The sequence below is a fragment of the Mauremys mutica genome, chromosome 2 (genome assembly GCF_020497125.1).
Source record: "Mauremys mutica isolate MM-2020 ecotype Southern chromosome 2, ASM2049712v1, whole genome shotgun sequence".
Taxonomy (NCBI): Eukaryota; Metazoa; Chordata; order Testudines; family Geoemydidae; genus Mauremys; species Mauremys mutica.
This window is the reverse complement of record NC_059073.1, coordinates 5,623,242-5,645,309: the sequence shown is the minus strand read 5'-3', so window position 1 is coordinate 5,645,309 and position 22,068 is coordinate 5,623,242. Positions and strand designations below refer to the sequence as shown.

The 22,068-nt window shown below is 60.0% G+C and overlaps 1 protein-coding gene and 1 non-coding gene across 5 annotated transcripts; both read left to right on the top strand.

The window, feature by feature from the left end:
* The first annotated feature begins 1,070 nt into the window (after window positions 1-1,070).
* LOC123364356 (ras-related protein Rab-26-like) lies at window positions 1,071-11,366 on the top strand. 4 transcript variants are annotated; one of them, XM_045006418.1, is made up of 5 exons: window positions 1,071-1,331; window positions 3,149-3,479; window positions 4,064-4,226; window positions 6,361-6,480; window positions 9,923-11,366. In XM_045006418.1, the coding sequence occupies exons 2-5, from the start codon at window positions 3,285-3,287 to the stop codon at window positions 10,045-10,047; spliced, it is 603 nt and encodes a 200-aa protein (XP_044862353.1). In that variant the 5' UTR covers window positions 1,071-1,331; window positions 3,149-3,284; the 3' UTR covers window positions 10,048-11,366. The 4 variants fall into 4 exon arrangements, with proteins under 4 accessions (XP_044862353.1, XP_044862350.1, XP_044862351.1 ...); XM_045006415.1 differs by lacking the exon at window positions 1,071-1,331 and adding an exon at window positions 1,374-1,643; XM_045006416.1 differs by lacking the exon at window positions 1,071-1,331 and adding an exon at window positions 1,812-2,009.
* Window positions 11,367-16,421: 5,055 nt separating this feature from the next.
* On the top strand, window positions 16,422-16,537 carry LOC123365500. Its single transcript, XR_006577634.1, has one exon. It is a non-coding gene; the product is annotated as a 5S ribosomal RNA (ribosomal RNA).
* The last annotated feature ends 5,531 nt before the right edge of the window (window positions 16,538-22,068 follow it).

The window sequence follows — 22,068 nt, the reverse complement described above, 5'->3', positions numbered from 1 at the left end:
CACTAGGCAGTCTACTCCCTACCACATGGATGCTGCGTGGCTCAATGAGGAAGAGACGCAGTTAAAGAAGTTCTGCTTAGAGTAGGAAATCTGAGGGCCACCTGTTTCTCTAAGTGGAAGCGATTTTCGATTTGAGGGACCTCAGAGGGAATTCATCCTATGTCCATTTGGATTCAGAACGCTCTGGACTATTCATTGCAGTTGAAATCTTTGGGCCTGGCTCTTAGCTCTTCGAAAGTTCATTTGGCTGCGATTTCAGCTTTCTACCCTCCTCTTTGGGGAAAGTTGCTATTTTCAAATCCTATGGTAGGGAGGTTTCTGAAAGGCATTGTCCATCGTTTTCCACCAGCAAAGAAAATGGTGCCGTTGTGGGACCTTAATACAGTGCTCGTGCCACAGATGAGTCTGTTTGAGTCAATAGCAATGTGCTCATGGGCTCTCCGCTCCCAGGAGATGGCCTTCCTGGTAGCTAACTCATCCGCTAGACTAGTCAGGGAAGCCTTCATGGCAGCAGATCCCCATACACCCACTTCTTCAAAGGCAAGGTAGCTTCAAGACCACAGCCAAACTTTCAGTCAAAAGTGATCTCTCTGTTTCACCTTAATGAGGTTATTTACTTACCTGTATTTTTTTCCCAAACCACACTTGGGCGTAGAAGAACGACGCCTTCAGACCTTAAATGTGGGAAAGTGCTTGGCACTTTATCTAGAAAGGACTAACCCTTTTCATTCGTCACCTCGCCTCTTCGTATCTTACACTGAGCTGAGCGGATGAAAGGACCATCCGTCTCCGCGAAGTAGATAAGGCCGTGAATTACTGCAGCTTCTGGAGCCGCTCAGATTACGCCCCCAAAGTCCTTACGGGCTCATTCGACGAGCGCTCAAGCAACATCAACAGCGTTTCTTAGAGCGATTTCCCCCGGTGGATGGCTGCAGGGCTGGGCTGGCCCTCCGTGCTGCGCTATCCCCGTGGCTTCTAGGGCTGATTCACACTTTGGGGAGGCAGTTCTGCACTCTCTGTGTAAATGGACTCGGAGCCCCGGGAATACATGTCTGCAGCCTCTCGAAGAAGAAAAGACTGTTACTCACCTGTGTTGGAGCCGTTCTCCGAGATGTGGCTGCAGACACACCTTGCACCCCCTCTGCAACAGAGGCTCCAGCCTGGGGTTTGGTGCAAAGGCCCCGAGGGGTCGCGGCAGCTCCGCCCTTCTAGAGCCAGGGAAGGACTGTGAGGCAGGGGGCGGATTTCCCTGGCTTTGGGGCGGGTGTGCACACCCCTGAGTGGGAGAGGTGCCTGCAGCCACCCCTCGAAGAACAGCAGGGACCAGACAGGTAAGGAACCATCTGCTGCTGTTGATTTGTGCCGAAGGAGTTAAAAGAGCAGAACCTCGTGGGGTACGATTGCTGCTGTCGCTGTCGTATGCGGCTTGCAGGAGCTGCGGGGAGGAGCTGTGCACAGCAGCCCTGGGAACACACGAGAGGAAGGAGTGTGGCCATGTGCAGGAGGGAGCAGCGTCAACAGGAAGTCCCTTGCAGCGCCCGTCCCGGGCACGCTCGGCTGTGCGGGCAGACCCGGCTGCAGCGCTGTGCCCATGACGAGGCCAAGCCCAGCGCCCGGTTACCCTCCCCCCAACCGCCGGCTGGGTGCGTGGGGGACACACAGAGCAGGGGGGTGGCAGGGGAGGCAGTGAGGCCAGGCTTCCTTCTCTGGGAACGCCCTGCGCGCCATCCGGCGGCTGGGTGACTCAGGCCTCCCATCTAGACCAGCTGAACATCTCGCCAGCCTCGGTGGAGTGAGTCGGGCAGAGAGGGGGGGTCTTGTCCCTGCTGCATCTGCCACTGTGCTGAGCCCCCTCGCTGGCAGAGGTGCCAAGCCGGGAACAGAGCCTGAGCTCCCTCCAGGGGGCCCCTCCGGTTTGCTCAGTTCCCCGCGCTGGGGGCACTGAACCGCCACGGAGCACATGGGTGAAGGCAGGAGCGGAGCAGACCAAGGGGGATGGGGGTGCGCCCGTGAGTGCAGTTCCCTGGCAGCCCGGACAGCTCCCTGCTGAGCAGGAGGGGGCAGGGGCTGAATGCAGCGGGGCCCAGGGGTCACCTTCATCCCCCACCCGGGCCAACTGGACAGACAAGCCTGTGTCACGGGGGAGGGGAGCTCTTGGCTAGGTGGGTGAGATGGGGTCATCTCCATGTTACACGGAGGGAAACTGAGGCACAGAGCAGGGTTGGGCCCTGCCCCAGGCTGGGGAGTGGGGGTCAGGCTGGGAGGCGAAACCAGGGCTTTCTGCCTGTGGAGGCTTTACGGGGAAGGGGCCCAACCCTCCTTGTTTGTCGCACTTTGACCGCCTGGGAGGGGTGTGCCAGGCCCGCTGCCTCCTCCCCAGGCTCTTCTCCGACGCACCAGGAAGCAGGGGGCAAGATCCCTCGTGGGCCCAGCAAGTTCCTGGCCAAGGTAGAGGAGGCCCCGCTTAGCTCTGCCAAACCGCCCCCCCCCCCCCCGCGCAGTCGGCTGCCCAGCCCTCCGCCCCTCCCCCGGTGCAGAAAGCAAACACTCTGGCTGGGGGGGACCAGCCTGCTGGGCCCTCTCCCCCGACTGCGTGAGCCCCCCCCCCCCACGGCACGCCTGGGCCAGCCAGACAGCAAGAGTTAGAGCCCAGGGGCTGAGTGAGAGACACAGGGCTGCAGGGAACAGGGGGCTAATGGGGGCACCCTCCCCTAGTCCGTGCTGGCCCCAGGGTGGTGCTACCGGGAACAGGGGGTGCTCAGTAAGGGGGGCTCTCACCCAGCAATCGCTGCTGGCTCCAGGGTGGTGCTAGGGGCCTGTGCTACCGGGAACGGGGGGGGGGGGGGGCTCTCAGTGCAGTGCTAGGGGCCTGAGTCGCTGGAGGTGCCTAATTTCACCCCACACCGTCTCAGTGAGCTAAGGAGCCTTCCCAAGGGGCAGACTCCCGCCGGGGTAGGGCTGAGGGTGCTGGGAGCCTGTTCCTGCCCTGGGGAGAGCTAGAGGCGTTCACTGTCCATGGGGTGCAATCCGCTCGGGCTCCCTGGGATGGGGGCCCCCGGGGCTGGAGCCGGCAGTGGGGGTGGGGCGGGGTTCCCCCAGCTGGGGAAACATGCTCCATTCCCTGCTTTCTCCTTCCCTCCCGCTGCAGCCCTGCTAGGTCTGCCGGCCCGGGCTCCCCGGTGGCCCAGTGGGACGGACGGGTCCTGCCGAGGAATGGAGCCCATGGGCCAGGCCTGGGCACTTCCCACCCGCGGCTGCTGGAGGGAGCCGGCCCCCGCCCTGTGATGGCGACCGCGCCTCCGCCCGGCCTGAAGTTCAAGCTCATCCTGCTGGGGGACTTTGGGGTGGGGAAGACCACCCTGTTCCACCGCATCCGGGCGGGGCGCTTCCTGCCGGGCGCCCGCGCCCCCAACGAGCACCTGGCCGTCTGCCAGAGCACCGTGCGGCTCAGCCACCCCCAGAGCCCCGGCCTGGTGCAGGTACGTGGCCGCGGGCCTGTCCCTCCTCCGTCCCCCCAGGGCCGGGTGTGTCTGGGCCACGCCAGCGAGGCTCCTTGCAGCAGCACCGGGGTCGCCGAGCCCTGCCACGGGCACCCGGCCTGTCCCTCTCCGGGGAGCCAGGGCACAAGGGTTAATGGGCTGTCGGGAGCTGCTAGGCGACCATCCCCCCTGGGAGCGGCTCAGGGCTGGGCTGAGCGCCTGCTGATCCCTGCTGAGCGAGCCCCGGGGGGGGGAGGGGGCAGGGCTGGCTGAATCCCATAAACGAGCTGGTTTTCCTGAGTTCCCCTCTGGACTCTCGCTCCACTCACCACAGCACCCGGGACTCTGGGCCCATCTAGCCTGGTATCCCACCTGCATCCTGAGGGAGATGAAACCAGCCGGCTGGGCAGTGCCGTCGTGGGAGGGGGGGAGCCGGGCACGTCCCTGACACCCCCCCAAGCCAGGCGCTTTAGGGCCTGCAGCCTGAGACCTTCACCATCTAACCCAGCCGGCTCACACGCTCCAGCCAAGCTCCAGTGGCAGTGAGTTCCCCAGGCTTCCCCTGTGCTCTCTGCTGTGCGCAGATCTCCCTGTGGGACACGGCCGGCGAAGAAAGGTTCCTCTCCCTGAGCAGCTGCTACTACCGGGGCGCGGACGCCGTGCTGCTGCTGTACAGTGCCCAGAGCCAGCTCTCCTTCGACAGCCTCCCGCACTGGGTCTGCGTGGCCCGGCAGTACTGCCTGGACGGTAGGGGGGCCCTGGGCCGCTCCCGCAGTGCGGGGCCAGGGAGCGCCACGTTCCCAATCCCCTCTGCGCTGCTCCCGACTCTGCTCCCTCCCGGACACGGGTCCCCCTGACCTGCCCATCCCCCCAGCTATTCACCCACCTGAGGGCTGGCGTCCAGCCTGTGCCACCCAGCTCTTTCCCAGGCTGGGCTCCAGTCACGCTCGTTAGGGCAGCGGCTCGTTAAGCCCTGGGCTCCAGGCCAGCTCTCACGAGGGTCCCTGGCAGCTTTGCAAAGTGGCTGGAGACAGAGGGAGGCCGGAAAATTGTTAAAGAGAAACCAGCCACCCTGCCGAGAGAGAGAGAGCGCGTGTGCGTGCGTGTGTGTTTGTGAATTAACGATGCCCTGGCCAGGGTGCTGCTGTCTTCAGACACACGTTTGTAACACTGCGTTGATTTTTAGTGCTCATGACAATGGCGTGTATTGTACGTAAAGCTCTGCCGGTGCCCCTCACTCCCAACCCGCAGCCCCCTGCTAGCTCAGCCCTGGGGTCCCCCCAGCTCTGCCAGTGCCCCTCACTCCCAGCCTGGGGTCCCACCCCCAGCTCTGCTGGTGCCCCTCAATCCTGACCCGCAGCCCCCTGCTAGCCCAGCCCTGGGCTCCCCCCCAGCTCTGCCAGTGCCCCTCAATCCCAGCCTGGGGTCCCACCCCCAGCTCTGCTGGTGCCCCTCAATCCCGACCCGCAGCCCCCTGCTGTCCCAGCCCTGGGCTCCCCCCAGCTCTGCCAGTGCCCCTCAATCCCGACCCGCAGCTCCCTGCTGTCCCAGCCCTGGGGGTGTCCCCCAGCTCTGCCAGTGCCCCTCAATCCCGACCCGCAGCCCCCTGCTGTCCCAGCCCTGGGGGTGTCCCCCAGCTCTGCCAGTGCCCCTCAATCCCGACCCGCAGCCCCCTGCTAGCCCAGCCCTGGGCTCCCCCCCAGCTCTGCCAGTGCCCCTCAATGCTGAACCTCAGTCCTGTGCTCACAGGCACCAACTTAAACTTTCTTTTTTCCAGGAGGGTGTCCACCCTGCTCTGCCCTGAGGCCCCGCCCCTTCCCCAAGGCCCCACCCTTGCTTCACCTCTTCCCGCCCCGCTCCACCCTGTCCCCCCAGTGCCTCCCACCTGCTGATCAGCCGGTGGCTGGTGGCTGCTAAGCACCCACTATTTTTTTCCCATGGGTGCTCCAGCCCCGGAGTCCGTGCCTATGCCTGGGCTCCCCACACACAGCTGGGCTGCGCACCGGTGGGATGCTGAAGCCGCGGGGGCAGACCAGGCAGGAAAGGCCCTTCCAGAGAGGCCGTCTCATCTCACCTCGGCTCTTGTCCAAGCTGGCACCATGGGGCAGAATCGCCCGGTGCTCACATGCTGCTGGCCAGGCCCCATTCAGGGCCGGGCCCCAGGGTGCTGGGTGCTGTGCAGACAGGTACCGAGACGTGTCCTGCCCCAAAGCGCTAATAGGGAACACGGGGGCCACCCGCAGAGCTGGTCAGCGCTAGGTCCTGGGGCTGTCTCTGTGGCAGGGGCAGGATCTGGAGGGGAAGGGGGAATGGGCTGACCGACAGGGCAGGGGGGAACACGGGTGCCCGGCATTGGAGCTGGCAGGGCAGGTGGGGTCCCACCTGGCCGGTTTTGCAGGGTCGAAACCACACTCCAGTGTCCAATGTCCTGCCTTGTTCGCGAGGGCTGCGGAGGGCTCTGGGGGCCCCATCAGAGTGAGTAGGAACGGGGGCCCCCGGCACCACAGCCTGGCACCGCTGCTTCAGGACGTCTGCCAGGGCTCTGCCGTTCCCCCGTGTTTTGTTCCCGGCTGACCCGTCTGGGATCGGGGGGGGGCCAGTCCCACCGTGAGCTGAGCCCCGCTGGGCTCTCGAGCTCTGTGCACCAGGGAGTTGGCGCGGATGCTGAGGCAGTGCCACGGGACAGGGGAGTTCAGGGCGTGGACGCCGGTCTGAACGTGTGCCCAGGCCTCCCTACTGTGCGCAGGGTACAGGGCCCTGGCTGAGCCTCCCTGGGTACAGCCCGGCCCCCGGTCACACCCTGCAGCTTGGCAGGTCCTGAGCCCTCGCGTTTTCCCACCCTTCTCTCCCCATCACCCCGTCCCATCTCCGCCTCCTGCAGCCCCCATCTTCCTGCTGGGCAACAAGACGGACCTGGAGCCACGCCTGCCGGAGGACAAGGCTGAGAGGTTTTCCACGGAGCACGGAGTAGCCGGCAGGTTTAACGTGTCGGCCAAGACAGGTAGGGCGGGGCTGCCCCCCTCGCCTCACGCAGCCCGGGAGCTGGGCCCCCGAATGGGCTCGGCACGGCTGGGAGCAGCCGGAGCTCTCTCCGAAACATGGTGCGGCAGCCGGGCGGCTGCCCTGCCCCAGCTGTGTGCCCCCCCCGCCCCCGGGCAGCGAGTTCAGGCTCTCGCCCGTTCAGCCCAGGTCCACCCCTGCTATTGGTTTCGGTGGGAGTTGGTGCCTTTGGGGAGCGGGACGGGGGTGCCCGCGGTCGGTGCTGTGCTGAGATTCCTCCCCCGCTGCCGAGTGGCATCAGACAGGAACCGCTGCCCTGGGGTTGCCAACTTTCGAATCGCAGAAAACCGAACACGTTTGCCCCGCCCCTTCCCTGAGGCCCCGCCCCTTCCCTGAGGCCCTGCCCACACCGACTCCATCCCCGCTTCCTCTGTCGCTCACTCGCTCAATTTCATTGGGCTGAGGCAGGAGGTTGGGGTGCAGGAGGGGGTGCGAGCTCTGGCTGGGGGTGCAGACTCTGGGGTGGGGCTGGAAATGAGAAGTTCAAGGTGTGGGAGGGGTGTGGGCTCTGGGAGGGGGCTCAGCGCTGGGGCAGGGGGTCAGGGCACAGGAGGAGGTGAAGGGTGCGGGCTCCGGGAGGGAGTTTGGGTGTGGGAGGGGGCTCCGCGCTGGGGCAGAGGGTCGGGGCACGGGAGGAGGTGAAGGGTGCGGGCTCCGGGAGGGAGTTTGGGTGTGGGAGGGGGCTCCGCGCTGGGGCAGGGGGTCAGGGCACGGGAGGAGGTGAAGGGTGCGGGCTCCGGGAGGGAGTTTGGGTGTGGGAGGGGGCTCCGCGCTGGGGCAGGGGGTCGGGGCACAGGAGGAGGTGAAGGGTGCGGGCTCCGGGAGGGAGTTTGGGTGTGGGAGGGGGCTCCGCGCTGGGGCAGGGGGTCAGGGCACGGGAGGAGGTGAAGGGTGCGGGCTCCGGGAGGGAGTTTGGGTGTGGGAGGGGGCTCCGCGCTGGGGCAGGGGGTTGGGGCATGGGAGGAGGTGAAGGGTGCGGGCTCCGGGAGGGAGTGTGGGTGTGGGAGGGGGCTCCGCGCTGGGGCCGGGGGTCGGGGCACGGGAGGAGGTGAAGGGTGTGGGCTCCCGGAGGGAGTTTGGGTGTGGGAGGGGGCTCCGCGCTGGGGCAGGGGGTCGGGGCAGAGGAGGAGGTGAAGGGTGCGGGCTCCGGGAGGGAGTTTGGGTGTGGGAGGGGGCTCCGCGCTGGGGCAGGGGGTCAGGGCACGGGAGGAGGTGAAGGGTGCGGGCTCCAGGACAGAGTTTGGGTGTGGGAGGGGGCTCCGCGCTGGGGCAGGGGGTCGGGGCACGGGAGGAGGTGAAGGGTGTGGGCTCCGGGAGGGAGTTTGGGTGTGGGAGGGGGCTCCGCGCTGGGGCAGGGGGTCAGGGCACAGGAGGAGGTGAAGGGTGCGGGCTCCGGGAGGGAGTTTGGGTGTGGGAGGGGGCTCCGAGCTGGGGCAGGGGGTCAGGGCACGGGAGGAGGTGAAGGGTGAGGGCTCCGGGAGGGAGTTTGGGTGTGGGAGGGGGCTCCGTGCTGGGGCAGGGGGTCAGGGCACGGGAGGAGGTGAAGGGTGTGGGCTCCGGGAGGGAGTTTGGGTGTGGGAGGGGGCTCCGTGCTGGGGCAGGGGGTCAGGGCACGGGAGGAGGTGAAGGGTGCGGGCTCCGGGAGGGAGTTTGGGTGTGGGAGGGGGCTCCGCGCTGGGACAGGGGGTCGGGGCACAGGAGGAGGTGAAGGGTGCGGGCTCCGGGAGGGAGTTTGGGTGTGGGAGGGGGCTCCGTGCTGGGGCAGGGGGTTGGGGCATGGGAGGAGGTGAAGGGTGCGGGCTCCGGGAGGGAGTTTGGGTGTGGGAGGGGGCTCAGCGCTGGGGCAGGGGGTCGGGGCACGGGAGGAGGTGAAGGGTGCGGGCTCTGGGAGGGAGTTTGGGTGTGGGAGGGGGCTCCGTACTGGGGCAGGGGGTTGGGGCACGGGAGGAGGTGAAGGGTGCGGGCTCCAGGACAGAGTTTGGGTGTGGGAGGGGGCTCCGCGCTGGGGCAGGGGGTCAGGGCACGGGAGGAGGTGAAGGGTACGGGCTCCGGGAGGGAGTTTGGGTGTGGGAGGGGGCTCCGCGCTGGGGCAGGGGGTCGGGGCATGGGAGGAGGTGAAGGGTGCGGGCTCCAGGACAGAGTTTGGGTGTGGGAGGGGGCTCCGCGCTGGGGCAGGGGGTCGGGGCATGGGAGGAGGTGAAGGGTGCGGGCTCCAGGACAGAGTTTGGGTGTGGGAGGGGGCTCGGCGCTGGGGCAGGGGGTCGGGGCACAGGAGGAGGTGAAGGGTGCGGGCTCCAGGACAGAGTTTGGGTGTGGGAGGGGGCTCGGCGCTGGGGCAGGGGGTCGGGGCACAGGAGGAGGTGAAGGGTGCGGGCTCCGGGACAGAGTTTCGGTGTGGGAGGGGGTCAGGACATGGGAGGAGGTGAAGGGTGCGGGCTCCGGGAGGGAGTTTGGGTGTGGGAGGGGGCTCCGCGCTGGGGCAGGGGGTCGGGGCATGGGAGGAGGTGAAGGGTGTGGGCTCCGGAACAGAGTTTGGGTGTGGGAGGGGGCTCAGCACTGGGGCAGGGGGTCGGGGCATTGGAGGAGGTGAAGGGTGCGGGCTCCGGAACAGAGTTTGGGTGTGGGAGGGGGCTCCGCGCTGGGGCAGGGGGTCAGGGCACAGGAGGAGGTGAAGGGTGTGGGCTCCGGGACGGAGTTTGGGTGTGGGAGGGGGCTCCGCGCTGGGGCAGGGGGTCAAGGCACAGGAGGAGGTGAAGGGTGCGGGCTCCAGGACAGAGTTTGGGTGTGGGAGGGGGCTCCGCGCTGGGGCAGGGGGTCGGGGCACGGGAGAAGGTGAAGGGTGAGGGCTCCGGGAGGGAGTTTGGGTGTGGGAGGGGGCTCCGCGCTGGGGCAGGGGGTCCGGGCAGGGGCGATGGTGGTGGGTGTGTGCTCCGGGAGGGAGTTTGGGTGTGGGAGGGGGCTCCGCGCTGGGGCAGGGGGTCAGGGCACAGGAGAAGGTGAAGGGTGTGGGCTCCGGGAGGGAGTTTGGGTGTGGGAGGGGGCTCCGCGCTGGGGCAGGGGGTCGGGGCATGGGAGAAGGTGAAGGGTGCGGGCTCCGGGAGGGTTCCCATGTATGACCCTCAGACACACATGGCCCTTTTCCCCACCCACAGCCCCTGTGCACACCCGGCCCTCGTGTACACACTCACGTATGGAGCCTCCATTCTCACGCACAGCCCTAGAGACACCCGCGTGTGCACTGAACCCCCGTTACAGACACACGCAGAGCCCTCCCATCACACACACACTCTGCAGAAGAAGCGGGTCCTGTTCCTTTCCCCGGGGAGCGGGGACTCCTGGTGCTGCCGCCCGCTGCCGAGCTGCTGCCGGTCTCGCCCCTGCAGGAGAGAACGTGGACAGGTGCATGCAGGACGTGGTGCAGCGGCTTGTCCTCAAGAGCGATGCTGGGAGCAGCAGGCTGACCGTGCGGCTGCAGGAGGCCGACTCCTCCAGCCCCTGTGCATGCTGAGCGCCCTGGGGAACCCGCTCTGTGCTTCAGGAACCTGCTGGGGTCGCAGCCTGAGCCCCGAAACCCGTCACTGTGCCGCCACCAGCCACAGCTCCCGCCGGGCGTGGAGCCAGCCTGGGAGAGACCCTCCTGCCCTGGTACCAGAACATGCTGCCGGATACTCCCTGCCGTGGGTGCTGAAGCACCGCGTGCCATGCGGGCGCCTTTGTCCCCCGAAAGGGGAGGCCAGACCCCAGGGCCTGGGCTGAGCCCCACATCTCTCCCCGCGTCTGCGGTTTGTCCTCTCACTGCTCACCAGCCTGTAGGGAGGAGAGCGCCCTGGCTGCACCCGGTCACTGGGAGACCCCCGCGCACACACTGGGCCCAGCAGGAAGCCAGGGCAGTGGTTATGGGGGCTGTTCTGCCCTCTGGGCCGGCAGCGAAGCAATGTCCCCACCCGGTGCCGGAGGGCGCTCTGGGTCCTGTTTGAGAGAGGGTGTGAAAAGCAGCCCCGGCTCCCGAGCGCTCATTGCAAATCCCATTGTTCTCTGTGCCGGGTGGGGGGTACGTGACTCTGTACCTCGGGGGAACACCCAGCAGCCCCATGTTCATCCTTGTGAAATGATTGTGTAGGAGCCAATGCAAAGTTTGCCGTGTCGGGTGTCTTCCGAAGGCTCATGATGCACTGAGCCGTGTTGTTACAGTTACAGGTTGTAATTTCATGTCTATAGTTACGAGGCTGAAAATGTCTCCTCATGGCTTAAAACAGGCCCAGGCAAAAACTCTCCAGGAGCAGAGGGGCAGTTCACACCTCATCAGGGCAGGTACGGGACAGACCCAGCCCAGCCTCACAGGAACAAAGGACACTGGCCTAGGCAGCAGCAAAGGATCTGTTGGACTCTGGAGTGAGTCACTCCCCTTCCCAGGGTCAGTTTGGGACGGCGGCGAGGGAATGTTCACCTGACTCTGAAGGGGGTGGGGGCAAAGCCAAGAGGGAAGGAAGAACATGATAAAAGGGAGCAACATTTGCCAGGCTCGTCCCCTCTCTTCCACCTGCATCTACAGACACCACCACCAAGCGACTGAAGCGCTGGTCAAAGGGAGAGCCTGGCTGAAGGGCAGCCAGCCGGCCCGTGGTGAGAAGCATCTCAGTTTGTAAGGGCATCAAAAGTGTTAAGGTCAGCTTAGAATGCGTCCTGCCTTTAATTCATTTCACCAAATCTGACTTCTTGTGCTTTGACAAAAGAACGGCCAGACTGGGTCAGACCAAGGGTCCGTCCAGCCCAGTATCCTGTCTGCCGACAGTGGCCAATGCCAGGTGCCCCAGAGGGAGTGAACATAACAGGTAATGATCAAGTGATCTCTCCCCTGCCATCCATCTCCACTCTCTGAGAAACAGAGGCTAGGGACACCATTCCTTACCCATCCTGGCTAATAGCTGTTAATGGACTTAACCTCCATGAATTTATCCAGTTCCCTTTTAAACGCTGTTATAGTCCAGCCTTCACAACCTCCTCAGGCAAGGAGTTCCACAGGTTGACTGTGCGCTGGGTGAAGAAGAACTTCCTTTTATTTGTTTTAAACCTGCTGCCCATTAATTTCATTTGGTGACCCCTATTTCCCATCCCTAATATGGGAACAAGTAAATAACTTTTTCTTATTCACTTTCTCCACATCACTCATGATTTTATAGACCTCTATCATATCCCCCCTTAGTCTCCTCTTTTCCAGGCTGAAAAGTCCCAGTCTCTTTAATCTCTCATCATATGGTCCCATTCCAAACTCCCAATCATTTTAGTTGCCCTTCTCTGGACCTTTTCTAATGCCAGTATATCTTTTTTGAGATGAGGAGACCACATCTCTACACAGTATTCGAGATGTGGGCGTACCATGGATTTATATAAGGGCAATAAGATATTCTCCATCTTATTCTCTATCCCCTTTTTAATGATTCCTAACATCCCGTTTGCTTTTTTGACTGCCGCTGCACGCTGGGTGGACGTCTTCAGAGAACTATCCACGATGACTCCAAGATCTCTTTCTTGATTCGTTGTAGCTAAATTAGCCCCCATCATATTGTATGTATAGTTGGGGTTATTTTTCCCAATGTGCATTACTTTACGTTTATCCATATTACATTTCATTTGCCATTTTGTTGCCCAATCACTTAGTTTTGTGAGATCTTTTTGAAGTTTTTCACAGTCTGCTTTGGTCTTAACTATCTTGAGCAGTTTAGTATCATCTGCAAACTTTGCCACCTCACTGTTTACCCCTTTCTCCAGATCATTTATGAATAAATTGAATAGGATTGGTCCTAGGACTGACCCTTGGGGAACACCACTAGTTACCCCTCTCCATTCTGAGAATTTACCATTAATTCCTACCCTTTGTTCCCTGTCTTTTAACCAGTTCTCAATCCATGAAAGGACCTTCCCTTTTATCCCATGACAGCTTAATTTACGTAAGAGCCTTTGGTGAGGGACCTTGTCAAAGGCTTTCTGGAAATCTAAGTACACTATGTCCACCGGATCCCCCTTGTCCACATGTTTGTTGACCCCTTCAAAGAACTCTAATAGATTAGTAAGACATGATTTCCCTTTACAGAATCCATGTTGACTATTGCTCAAGAGTTTATGTTTTTCTATGTGTCTGACAATTTTATACTTTACTATTGTTTCAACCAATTTGCCTGATACTGACATTAGATTTATTGGTCTGTAATTGCCGGGATCACCTCTAGAGCCCTTTTTAAATATTGGCGTTACATTAGCTAACTTCCAGTCATTGGGTACAGAAGCTGATTTAAAGGACAGGTTACAAACCCTAGTTAATAGTTCCGCAACTTCACATTTGAGTTCTTTCAGAACTCTTGGGTGAATGCCATCTGGTCCCGGTGACTTGTTAATGTTGAGTTTATCAATTAATTCCAAAACCTCCTCTAGTGACAGTTCCTCAGATTTGTTACCTACAAAAGCCGGCTCAGGTTTGGGAATCTCCCTAACATCCTCAGCCCTGAAGACTGAAGCAAAGAATCCATTTAGTTTCTCCACAATGACTTTATCGTCTTTAAATGCTCCTTTTGTATCTCTTTTGTATCTTTTGATTTATAATCACTTAAAATTTATCTTTGTAATTAATAAATGTGTTTGTTTGTTCTGCCTGAAGCAGTGTGTTTGGTTTGAAGTGTGTCAGAGACTCCCCTTGGGATAACAAGCCTGGTACATATCAATTTCTTTGTTAAATTGATGAACTCATATTAGCTTGTAGCGTCCAGCAGGCATAACTGGACACTGCAAGACGGAGGTTCCTAGGGTTGGGTCTGGGACTGGAGATATTGGCTAGTGTCATTGGGTTGCACAATCCAAGGAGCAGCTGACATGCCAGAGGGTGTGCGTGACCAGCCCAGGCGTGGGGGTTCTCACTGTGGAGCAGGGTAAGGCTGGCTCCCAGAGTCGAGCATTGGAGTGACCCAGCCAATCACCGGGCCACATAACACCAGGGGAATGTCACAGGGTAACCCCACTGTCTTGTGCCCTGGCCACATGCCACATCCAGCACCTGGGCTGGGCGGGGCTCCGCGAGCAACGAACAAGGAAAAGGAGGCTGCACAGCAGGTCACTTCTTTGCAGGTGGCCATGGCGGGGTTGGGGGACCGATCCCAGACTCGCTCTTTTCCGGCACTGCAGAGAAGGGAGGAGGCATTGAGGTGACGGAGAGGGGGTGCTGGGAACAAGCTGCCAAGGCGCTGACAGTCCCAGCCCCAGAGGGATAAGCCACCAGTAATACTACGTGATCTGCACCAGAGGGCGTGGTACCTGGGACCCTGGTTGCACCCGTGCTGCCCATGATCTGGGGAGCCACAGCGAGTCTCATGGCAGGGCTCAGGAAACTAGCTGAAATGCTCCATTGGGTGAAATCTTTGGCTCCATGGAAGTCAGTGGCAAAGTTCCTGCTGGCTTCCCTGGAACTAGGAGTTCACGCATAGATCGTTAAGGCTAGAAGGGACCATTAGCCTGACCTCCTCAGCAGGATCTCCCCCAGCTCCACCTGTTCCAAGCCCAGCTGCTTGTGTCTGGCTGAGGCAGCTCCTTCAGGAAAGGATCCTGTGTTGATGTGAAGACGGCAGAGATGGAGAATCCACCACTTGGTGACGGTTTGTTGCAGTGGTTAACTGCCCTGCCTGTTAGAAAGACCACGACACATTTTTAACTTCTATTTGTCTGGCTTTAACTTCCAGCCCCAGTCTCTTGTTCTGTCTTTCTTTGCTAAATGAGAGATTCCGCGTAGTGCTTGGTAGCCTCTCCCTGTGTTGATCCCTCTCTCCAGTATTGAGCGATGCCTCTTTCAGTGCCTCGACTCATCGCTGTAGCGCTCTCCTGCAGCCTCTCCAAGTTTTCAACTTCCTTTTTAAAATGTGGGCCCCGTGTTCCAGTCTCAGAGCAATCACGAAACGCCAGGGACAAGCCTGCCTGGGCTCTGCAAGGGAAAGTCGCGCCTCTCTGATGTGCTGGAATTCTTTGAGCATGTCAGCACATGGTGGAGGAAGGAGACCCAGGTGATCCTGGTTCCCTAGCAGCCCCTCCGCTGGTGCAGAAGCCTTGGGCTGGAGGCTGTGTTACCTAGCAGCTCTGTGTTCTTGGGGAACCAGGGCACAGTACCCAGCCTGTCTGACTCAGGAAAGACACCGCCCCCCAGCCTCTGCTTGAACCAAATCTGCATCAGAAGCAGGACCGGCTCTAGGCACCAGCGAGACAAGCACACGCTTGGGGCGGCACATTTCCAGGGGTGGCAACCTAGAGCCGGCCCTGAGTAGGAGCCCTGCAGCAGAAGAAGCCCTTCATGTTAACCGTGAAGGTGTCCCTGAACTCGAAGTAATAAGCCAGCATCAGGGTCCCTGCCACGATCAGCATCTGACAGTAAAGCTGGTGAGCGCAGCGGGCACAGGCACTCTGGCTCCGGCAGCAGCCCCCTCCCCGTCTGCGCGCTCCGCCCGCTCCCTGGCAGCATCCGCCGGGGGAGGAGGCAGCTAGTCCCAGCCAGCGGTGGGCCCGGGTGCCGGCTGGAGCACATGGGAAGCGCAGGAGGCTGGCGAGTTCCGGGCAGCGGCTCGGCTCATGGGCTAAGGCCGGGCAGCTGCACGAGCACGGCCCTGGCACAAGCCCATGTCCATGGGCGGCTCCAGTCGGGCGGCTGCGCCCAGGCTTGTGCACTGGGGGAGCAGGCGGCGGCTAGACCCAGGCAGCAGCGCCAGCTCCATCCAGGCACATGCAGGGGGAGGCAGGTCCCCTCCCTGGAGCAGCCCCTGGCCGCTGGAGCGGGGAACCTGGCTGAGAAGCGGATCCAAGGGTTCCCTTCTCCAGTGGCTCTGGAGCAGGGCCGCCCAGAGGATTCCGGGGGCCCGGGGTCTTGGGCGGTGGGGGCCCCCGCTTCGGCGATAAGTCAGCGGCGCGAGGTCCTTCCTTTCTGGGACCCGCCGCCAAAGTGCCCCAAAGATCCGCGGTGGGGACCCCCTGCCACCGAATTACCTCCAAAGCGAGACCCGCCGCCGAAGTGCAGCCCCCACCGCGGGTCTTCGGGGCACTTCGGCGGCGGGTCCCGGAACGGAAGGACCCCCCCAACCCCCCACCGAATTACCGCCGAAGACCCGGCTGCACTCCGCTTCGGCGGTAATTTGGTGGCGGGGGGATCCTTCTGTCCCGGAGAGGAAGGACCCCCCGCCAGCGAAGACCGGGAGCGAAGAAGCTCCGGGGGCCCGGGCCCCGCCAGAGTTTTCTGGGGCCCCCGGAGCGAGTGAAGGACCCTGCTCCAGGGGCCCCGAAAAACTCTCGAGGGGGCCCCTGCTGGGCCCGGGGCCTGGGGCAAATTGCCCCACTTGCTCCCCCCCTCTGGGCGGCCCTGCTCTGGAGCCCCAGCTTTCGAGCCAAGCCCGCCCCCGGGCAGGGGCCTGACACCTCTGCCCAGCTTCAGCCTCCCGCCGGAGGGAGGGGCAGGGAAATCCCAGTCACCCCGAGCCCCCCAGCTCAGCCCGCCCGAGCCTGGCTCCGGGCAGGCAACGCAGCCACCGCTCCCGGGCTGCCAAATCCGCCCCCCTTTCCCCTCTTCGGATTGTGCGTCTTTGTCCAAACAGCTGGAGCAATAATCGCCCCTGCTGAGCGGCCTCGTGCGCAGCCTCTACCGCCGCCTCCCGCTGGCTACTCGCTGGACTGGGCGGTGCAGAGCTGCCCTCCACGCCAGCCATGCCAGCAGGGCCGCCCGGGGGGGGGGGGCAAGTGGGGCAATTTGCCCCCAGGCCCAGCAGGGGCCCCCACGAGAGTTTTTCAGGGCCTCTGGAGCAGGGTCCTTCACTCGCTCCTCGGCCGGCTTGTTTAAAGGCAGGCAAAGCGGCAGGAGCCCACGTCTACGGCCATACCACCCTGAACACGCCCGATCTCGTCTGATCTCGGAAGCTAAGCAGGGGCGGGCCTGGTTAGTACTTTGGGAGACCTCCTGGGAATACTGGGTGCTGTAGGCTTTTGACGCTCCCTCACGCTGCCCGGCTGCAGCTCTCCCTCGGCCACACGCTTTTGACGCCTCGCCCTGGCTTGCTTCCGCTAAGGTCTCCCAGGCCGTAGCCGCCTCGCCCACCGCGCCCGAGGCGGAGGACTTGGCCTTTGGGCACCCGGCCCCATGGCGCGGGGTTGGGTTTTCTTCTTTGAAACCAGCCGGCCGTCTTGCCCCGTTGGCAGCAGGCGTGGCTGGGAGGGCAGGTGGCCGAAGCGGCGGCAGGCGCCCCGAGGCCTGTCTGCGCTAACGCTCCCTGCCAGCCGCTTCGGCTCTGCCGCCGGGAGCGGGAGGCTGGGCGAAAGGAAAGCCGCAAAGCGCAGCCCGGGCCTTTGGGGGTGGCTGCTTTAGGGAAGCCCTTTGGCAGCGTGCCTCCTTGGCAGCTGGCAGGGCCGCCCGGGGGCGGGGGCAAGTGGGGCAATTTGCCCCGGGCCCAGCAGGGGCCCCCTCGAGAGTTTTTCGGGGCCCCTGGAGCAGGGTCCTTCACTCGCTCCGGGGGCCCCAGAAAACTCTGGCGGGGCCCGGGCCCCCGGAGCTTCTTCGCTCCCGGTCTTCGCTGGCGGGGGGTCTTTCCTCTCCGGGACAGAAGGACCCCCCCGCCACCGAATTACCGCCGAAGTGGGACCCGCCGCCGGAGTGCAGCCGGGTCTTCGGCGGTAATTCGGCGGGGGCGGGGGGTGTCCTTCCGTTCCGGGACCCGCCGCCGAAGACCCGCGGTGGGGGCTGCACTTCGGCGGCGGGTCCCGCTTCGGTGGTAATTCGGCAGCGGGGGGTCCCCACCGTGGGTCTTTGGGGCACTTCGGCGGCGGGTCCCAGAACAGAAGGACCCCCCACCGCCGACTTACCACCGAAGCGGGGGCCCCCCGTCGCCCAAGACCCCGGGCCCCCGGAATCCTCTGGGCAGCCCTGGATGCCAGCCCGGGAGAAACACACACACGCTGTCAGACTCCTCATCTGCTTTAACCTCGCTTTCCAAATTGCTGCACGGGGATTCCAGGGAGTTTAGCAAAGGGCGCTCCCACCCCCAACCCTGCCCTAAACTTTGCCCTATTGCAGTTGGTTTGCAAGACAAGCACATTGATGCTGCCTCTTTAGTGCCAATGCTGGGTGCAGCTCGTGATCAGCAGGCAGTGGGCAGCTCCCTAGAGAAACCCTCCAGATAGTCCCACCTGGAGCACTTCAGTGGGCAATGAGAGGGAGGGAGAGCCTCAGCATGGACCGAAAGCTCCCCAGAGCCGATTTCATCACCAGGCTTATTGGATTGTAATTTAGTTAACAAGGTAGGACTATAAGAGGCTGATCCCAAGCCCACTGAAGTCAGCAGCCCTCTTTCCATTGTCTTTAGTGAGCCTCTGATCAGACCCTAACCACACACTTTCTATGCTCTGCTTCTTACGTGAAAACAACATCATTCCCAGGACAAATAGTTAATGAGATGACCATTAAGAATGATAAATATCTAATAAAGGCTCAGAAACCACAATATATTTCTCAATAGTACTATAAAATAAACTGAAAAAAAATAAATAAATAAAATAACAAGTACTATAACAGCAGAACAATGGTTAAATGCTTTTACTGTGTTCTTTAAATGCTTTATATGTATATTTCCTTCGTATAAGCTGCTCCAGCACATGAATAGGATCTTACCTGAAAGAGGACAATATCTATTTAACTTTGGTCAAATAAAACAAATAAATATTCCATCCTTTGGGGAAATCACACTTACATATAAATGGAAAAAGGAGTCTTATTTAAAAATGCAAGCATTTTGAAGATTAAACAACAAATGGTAAGTTCTTTTACAGATGTACCAATATATTCTTCAAAAAGTTATGCTCTGAGATCAGAGCTCCAAAAAATAAATACAGATAACAAGTAACTTTCAGGTTGTGCCCCAAAAGGACAAAAGCCAGAGACTGTAGTCAAAAAGCTCAAATGGTCTTTTACAAGTGTTAACCTTAAATCCATTTTAAACTTTACTTTTTATAAGTGTCCGTATGAGACACTTTACTTGGCTTTGTTACTACAATCAGTCTGATCTCAGTTGGGAACCAGATCTGACAGTTATTTTTTACCTCTCCTGCCAGAGCAAAGGAACCTCCGCAGATTTTGTGTGTGCTTTACCTGTGTTCCTGTGCCATACTAAGAAGAAATACTCTCTACAGAAGGACTGGCTTAGCATAGCATGGAAATGTGGCACTGGAACAGCAATAGGGTTGTCAGATTCTGTCACTTTGGTAAAAAAAAGTGCTGAATAGGAGAATATATTTAGAAAATGGGGAAAATTGTTCTTTCAAACACACATACAGCTTTGAGAAAAGTCAGATTCACTTATACTGAAAAGTTGGACTCAGAATGTAAATTATTTACAGTTGATTAGACCAAGACAAGCATTTCTCAAACATTTCTCAATGCTTAAAGTTAAATGAGTGCACTAGTAGAAAATGGTTTTTTTCATTTGCTACAAATTGTTTGTTTTCATTTTTTTTAATTTTAAACAGTCAAAAAACAAAAACAAAACAAAAACATTGCAAGGTGCAAATGTGTAAAAGCCAAAAAAATGGGGCGAGAGGGGACAGCCATTTCTTTTTTGCTTGGGGCGGCAAAAAACCTAGAGCCGCCCCTGATCAGAAAAAAGACAAAAAGCAATGACAAGGCCATGGGAGACACCTAAACCCCAGGGACAAGGGTGACAGGATTAAGGCAACTCCCCTAGGCTCATTTGCATGGAAGATGGGACAGGGAGGCATCTCCATTAGCTACAGAATGGAGACCAGAGATTCCAAGGCAAGAACCGCACTGAACTCTGGGACCAGCGAAGCAGGGAAGCACGGCATGATGGGGGATCTCTGCTCCAGATGCTAATGAACCCACGCTACACACCCCCAGCTCAGCAGTTATCAGACCAATTCTAGTCATGAATCCTTGATTGGGATCCAAAACACTGAAGCAGCCTAGCTGCATTGTGAGCTCCCTCCAAGGGACACTGCCCATAGCCAGGAATGAGCAGCTCCCATGTCTAGCTTGAACAAAATAACTTTGGTATCTCCCTTGTTTACACATCAACAAATCTCGTGTTCTCCCTTGAACCATTGTTGTTTCTCTACAGAAACCCCTGCCCACGCTCAAGTGTGTTCTGAGGCCTGGATCCAAAATCTGCACCAGTTCCACTAGGACTTCATCTCCTGACTGATCGGGCTGGGGGCTCTGCCTGTCTCCAGCCCTGCGGACCCTCAGCTACCACCATCACCTGGGACCCTGATCGATTTGAGCTTCATGCAGTGGTGAGAACCCATCTCTCTCTCTCTCTCGGTGTAGCCTTCTGACCCCGCCTGGTGTGATCAGTGATAGTTCCTAAACCCAACTTTTACAATTACGTTTGTTAGATTTAACTTATCACTGTTCTGTTTGTTTGACTCCCCTGTGGTTATTATCTGGCAATAAATAACTTTCATGGTTAAGCTGGTTGCTTCTCTCACTCCCCACACCCACATCTCCCTCGTGGGTGTTTTTTGGTTTCCTCATTCGCTCTGCAGCAACGCTCCTCGTACCTAAGCTAAAGATCCCGGCAGCACCCAAAAGTCCCGTGGGGTTTGCTCATCAGGTGGGTTCCTGCCGGAACAATTGTAACGTGAAAGTGGGGGTAGGGACGTGCGGAACCTGGGACATATGACGGTGGCAGCGTGGAAGTGCTGCTCGACCCAGCCTGCTCAGGCAGGCTTGTTCCGGTGCGGTGCCCATGGCATGTGAGGGTGACAGCTTGGAGGTGCTGCTCGACCCAGCCTGCTGAGCGCTCTGTTAACATGTGTGTGCGTCCAGTTCTGGGGCTGGAGGAACCCAGCCCGGGGGAGCCCAGGTCCTGCAGGATGGCTCCATTGGGAGGGGACTTGCCGCAGGGAGAAGTAGAGCTCCCTATGAGCACACACGTGACACAAGCAGAACACATAGAATTACAGAATCCCACCCCCCTGCCTCCAGAAGAGTAACCCGAATAAATGAGCAGACCCCTAAGTAACGGGCAAAGCTGGTAACAGCAGTCACTGGCGATGCAGCTATGGGGTGGGACAGGGGTAGCTCAGTGGTTTGAGCATTGGCATCCTAAACCCAGGGGTGTGAGTTCAATCCTTGAGGGGGCCACTTAGGGATCTGGGGCAAAAATCAGTACTTAGTCCTGCTAGTGAAGGCAGGGGCTGCACTCGATGCCCTTCCAGTTCTAGGAGTTTGGTATAGCTCCAAGTATTATTTATTATAACGGTGTTTGGGGTGACAAAGGTACAATGCAGATGTGCCTGCTGCTGTGTCCGAGCCTGGCGCTGCGGCAGCTTCCCTGCGGGGCGGGGTAACAACGAGGACAAAACAGGCCAGGCCAGGAGACTCTGGGTTCCAAGGCACCCCTGGGTAGGGTGACCAGATGTCCCGATTTTATAGGGACAGTCCCGATTTTTGGAACTTTTTCTTATATAGGCTCCTATTACCCCCCACCCCCGTCCCGATTTGTCACCCTTGCTGTCTGGTCGCCCTCCCGCCGTGGCCTGTGCCCCCGCTCTCAGAAGCAGCCCTGCTTCTCCCCTTTCTGTGCCCAGGGCCGGTTTGCTTCCTGCTGCAGCAGGACAGTGGGAGCAACTTTCTTCCCCTCTGTAACCTCGGAGAAGCTGCTGGTGAACCACGAGTGAGCAGCCAGGTGTCGGGGCTGAGAACGGACCATCCTGGTGACGTGGTGGGAGGCGGCTGGTTCCAAACCTCCAATTCCACAGCCCCTCCGCCCCCCTCCCCGTGTGCTGCTGAAGCTCACCGGCGTGGGGCAGGCCTGAGCTGTTTCCAGGCAGCCCCTTGGTTCTGCAGTGAGCCTTGGCTTCCCCTCTCGGGCCTCTCCTGCGGGGGCTGCAGGCAGCAGGTCACTGGCTGCCAGCGGCAGCAGTTGCACAGGATGTTTTTGAGGGCTCAGGGCTTGGCAGAGCGTGGGCACTGCAGTGTACACTCAGCAATCAGGCAGGCAGTGGAAAGGCCAAAGGGACACAGAGCACTTTGCCTGCTGCAGCTGCTTGGGCAAGGCTGTTGCCAGCACTTGGAAACATTCCCTCCCAACCCACCTGCGTGAGATCGTCGTCCTCATTTCATAGACGGGGAAACTGAGGCACAAGGCAGTTAAATGTTCCCGGCCAGAGTTTGTTGGTTTGTTTCCATTGACGTAATTACACAAAAGACACCCAGACAAGGTTTCCAGGCTGCACAGTTCTCTGCCTACACTGCGATATCCCCAGCAAGCCAGACTGCCCAAACAGGCCAGCGTCTGCACTTTGCTTTGTGCTCCGAAGCGATGAACAGCCTAGCAGCCATCGGCTACGAGTTCCCACCCAGCCCTTCCTAAGGGAGCACAGTTCTGTTCTGGTGGAAGCATGACAGAGAAACCATTTTAAAAAATAGCTTCTAAGAAGCTTTCCAGAGGTCACCCCAGCCTCGGGCTCTGGCCTGCGTCCCTCCTTCCAACTCTCCCCTCAA